Here is a 4,433-nt window from a genome sequence, read left to right as displayed (position 1 = left end):
ATATATATATATATATATATATATATATACACACACACACAGTGTCAATAAAATATTGACTTATCTTTCCTGGTCAAGAACAAATCCTCTGTGGATTTCACAGTTCAGTGTAGTTAACAAATCTCACTGTGTGAAGTTCAGTACAGAAAAAAATAAAAATAAAAATAAAAATAAAAAACTGTCATGCAGCAGAATAAAACAAAGCCAACGAGGAAAAGCTTGAAACTTTAAATTAAAATGTTAATAAAAATAACAGTTTTACTAAAATAAATAAATAAATAAAAAATAAAAAGTACAAATATACTCAAACCTGCAGCACAAAACAGACGACTGGCGATGAATATTCATATATTTATATAAAACATACACAACAATGAAGAAACACCATCAATGTTCCAAAAAACATTGGAATACGACTGTATTTAATGCTTGCTTTTGAAAAACGAAGGCCTCATTGTTTCCACAATTCTCTTGTTGTCCTCAACGCAGTCTTACACAGTCTAATCATGTTAGAGTGTGAACCACACTTAAAGCATATGGATACAAAGGGTTGTATAAAGCAAGCTTTTCCAGTTTACTCAAGAAATCTGGCCACGTAGTATCAAAGGGTCAAATATTATCTCAGCAGGCAGATCCTAAAGCCAGTGTGATGTATTTTCATTGCGCTCACATTTGTTAAACCACACATACATTCAGAAGTAATGTAGACAATATATTGCTATTTAGTTTACCTTCTTTTTTAAATGTTCCTTTATCTGATTGGCTGAATGACGGCAAGAGATCTGTTGTCGCTGGGGAGTGGTGTCATTTTGAGGTCTCTGCAGTCCTTTTTCTCCTGCCAAGCCACAGCGGGCTACAAAGTGTCCGAAAGTCCTCTTTCCATCCAGTCCTTTCAAGCGACTACCAAGAATCAAGGTTCTGATGCCTCTGGTGGTCATAGTGAACAACAAATACCCAAAATACTGCTAGACACTCAGTGACGGTAATCTAAACTCACACTCCACAAGAATCATTGACCTCCTACTATAGACACTGTTAAGTTCTGACGTTACGATGCACTCTGATGTGGTAGCTGACTAATGCTATTAGGTCTCTCTAAGAACTCACACTCCACAAGAATCATTGACCTCCTACTATAGACACTGGTAAGTTCTGACGTTACGATGCACTCTGATGTGGTAGCTGACTAATGCTATTAGGTCTCTCTAAGATTTAAAAAAGGCGCCCCCACCCCCTTTTAAACAGCAGTGTCTAACATCCCCGTAGCATAATACACAAGTTATGTGGACGGAAGCAAAAGGTCCGCTGCGCTTGGAGGTCAAGTCTCTTTGTCGCTCTCGCCCACAGAATAGAGCTCACCCAGTCTTCTGAAGCGCGGCCCCCACTCTCTAAGGTAGTCATAGTTCTGGTCCGAGTCCGAGGAGGCCGTTTCGAGGGAACTCAGAGAGCCTGCGATGGAGCCCCTGCCCTCGTAGCCATAGATTTGGATGGAGTCATACGGTGGAGCCGTGGGGTCATTGTCTGCCTCGTGAAGCCGTACGTTGATGAATTCATCCACGTCTACTCCGTTCGGACCCGAGTGCTGACCCTGTCTGGGCATGAACTGCAGGTCAGGTTTGATGTCCTTCCTGGGCAGATAGCCGTTGATACCATCTGGGTTCTGCAGGGTGGCGATGTCAAAGGCCTCCGTATCCTCCTCCCCACCTCCCTCGTCATCGTAACGGATGATGTTCTCCCTCACGTCCTCGTCGTCTTTGATGATTAGAGGCTCGTTCTTGTGTCTCCTCAGTGTCACAAACAAGACCACGATAACTGAAAGGCACAAGAACATCCACTTAGTGAGCTCTACCTTGGCCTTCTGCAGTTCAAAGGTTTGATTTTTCATTCATTTACCTAAGTGGCTTTTCGATTCAAATTTTACATGCAAATCACAGTGGATTTTAAATTCAAAAATTAGTAAGGACTAAAAGAAGCAGCTGAAATGACCTACCGAGAAGTAGAATTACACAAGCTAGAATAGCAATCAGAGCTCCCATGCTGAGACCAATGGGTAGAACAAAAGCCTCGACGTTACACGACTGCACAATGCCGTCCCTGCTGCAGCCGCACACCCGGATAGTTAAAGTGTTCGTGCTGCTCATTGGAGGCTCGCCGTTGTCAGTCACGACGATGGGAAGGAGGTACGTCTCCTGTTTCTGTCGCCGAAAGGAATCGTGCTTGGCAAGAACGCTGATTGAGTTATCTGGGGAGAGATAAAGTTTGGCTGTGATGTATGAAATCAAAGACAATTCATGCAATAAATGATAGGGAAATGACACGCTATTGAATTTACGACAAGATAATGTCTATTCTGCCGATAAATAAACAGATGCATATACATTGCTTCATCTCTGCTGTCAATCTTTTGCAAAGGCTACGGGAGTAGTGAAAGTGTCTCAGGGAGGCAGACAAAGAAACCGAGCAAAGTATTGGCGCTTCCACTGGAGCTTCTTTTCAGAAGTTGTAACTTCATTATCTGCCCCCTCATACCCCAAGCATATGTTGAAGCTCTCCAGTGTTTCAAGGAGCTCCTTCAGTCGATACACTGCACAATGTGTCGCTTAAAGCCTTCAATTTTTATTTCAAGAAAAAAAATAAAAATAAATAAAATCAGCTACTGAGTGAAAGGTTTAGATAATACCTCAGATGGATACAACAGAATAACCGCGTTATGGAAAAAGCTTTATCACTTAATAGAGTCTTGGGAGAAACCGAGGCAATGTTAATGTATGTATTTATTTATTGCTTTTCACGAGGGTGAACAGGAAGTTCATCATTTAAAACTATGGAATGAAAGGACATCACGAAGCTCACTGGAACAAATAATTGTAAACTAAACAGGGTCGCAATTTAATTTCCGCTCATAAGCATGCTAATGAAAAATGTAAATATGGCTTTCTTTTTGTTTCCCTGAGATCACAAAGCAATTATCTGCAAAAGCTGTGAGCTGATTTATCAATGTAATTAAAGTTCCATATCTTTTATGTGTCATTATGTGTGAAGAACATTGTCCTGAACTAATGTATCTTATTTCACCAAACAATACTCACTGATATGCAGTCCCTGTTGCTATGTTTATCTGACTATATTTCAACGCGTCTACGCACAGCTATGGTCAAATTAAATGTTCCTAGGTTTGCAGTTCCTCGAAGTGCATTTGAACATTTCATACAAGCCACATTATAGCAAAATAAAGGCTAATATAACCTTCTGGTGGAATATGTAAGCTATTACGGTGCGCTCGAGTATTCTGTCTTATTTTGTTGATTGTCACCATTGTTGAGAATCATACACCAATTCTTTATGTCTGTGTGTATGTTGTATGCTGATGCTGTAGATAGAAACTTTCTGTGCACAAAGTGTTTTTAAAATCCTTCACGTTATCTAATTAACACAGCACTGCTGGATCTCATGCTACAGAATTACAGAAATGCTAAAATGAACAAACTTATTAACAAAACAGCTATAACATTTGAATTTATTCTAAATGGCTATGTTCAGGGTTTCGTTATCATCAAACCATGATCACTATTTTCTCTAGGTTTTTCTAGCCATACTAACTGTATTTTATAAACACAGTCTTAGCAACCACAGAATAAAGCTAATGTCAAAATGTCAAGGGTCAAGAGTCCAACAAAAGAAAACACTGATCTCCTTGATGGTGATTTCAATGAAACAATAAAACATCTAAACCTCTGTTAATTCTCAATAAGAGCTTCTCTAGACGTCTGACAGAAATAAAGTCAGCCTGGTTAGTAATGTGTGAAGCTGGTGATGCTGTTTGTGGAGTTGTTTAATCCTCCTCTGCTGAGATCTTGAGAAATTTAATGTCTTCTTTTATTTCAGTTGATTTCATCTTCGGCTGTGGCTGAAGTCAGTTGTAGTTCTTGTGTTTCTCTGGCTGCGTTTACACTTGGCATTAACATGCGACCGGTATCCGGATGTTTTCCACATACACATTGAAAAGACAAGTATAAACGCGCTTCTGATCGGAATGTTATCCGATCAGCGTGTCCTGGGGCCCTTTCTTCGTACGTCGCTTATTACATCCGAGATGAAATGTGAAAAGATGATATCATCGCGCTAATCAGGATCTGGCTAATTCGGTTCTTCGAACGCACCTGTTGTTGATGATTAGTATGGCTGGATTGAGTTATCTAAGATAATTGCGCGTTCGTGGGTTGGTTTAAAAGGGGTTATGCATCGATACTCGAAACCACGATCAGCAATGCAGCGATTGGCTGGCTGCAAGACAGCAACGTAATGACATCATATAATTAAAAAAAACACCTGACGAAAAACTTGACAAATTTCTGGACTTTTATAAGGAAACAGCCAAGCAAACAAAATTAAAGTTTCTTAAGGGTCAAGATCATGTTATCTGCATCTCCTGC

General features: G+C 40.0%; 1 protein-coding gene across 1 annotated transcript in view; it reads right to left on the bottom strand.

Annotated features, from left to right (window-relative positions):
• Positions 1-1,106: 1,106 nt before the first annotated feature.
• Positions 1,107-4,433, bottom strand: part of LOC107660669 (cadherin-8-like) — a 66,032-nt gene continuing 62,705 nt past the window's right edge. Inside the window, exons 11-12 of the mRNA XM_016450057.1 lie at positions 1,991-2,242; positions 1,107-1,812 (exon numbers count right to left, since the gene is read on the bottom strand). Coding sequence (XP_016305543.1) covers positions 1,319-1,812; positions 1,991-2,242 — 746 coding nt within the window. The 3' untranslated portion in view covers positions 1,107-1,318. The remainder of the gene's footprint in view (positions 1,813-1,990; positions 2,243-4,433) is intronic.

The sequence above is a fragment of the Sinocyclocheilus anshuiensis genome, unplaced genomic scaffold (genome assembly GCF_001515605.1).
Source record: "Sinocyclocheilus anshuiensis isolate Anshui unplaced genomic scaffold, SAMN03320099.WGS_v1.1 scaffold1879, whole genome shotgun sequence".
Classification (NCBI taxonomy): Eukaryota; Metazoa; Chordata; class Actinopteri; order Cypriniformes; family Cyprinidae; genus Sinocyclocheilus; species Sinocyclocheilus anshuiensis.
The sequence above is the reverse complement of the archived record's forward strand: the minus strand, read 5'-3'. Positions and strand labels throughout refer to the sequence as shown.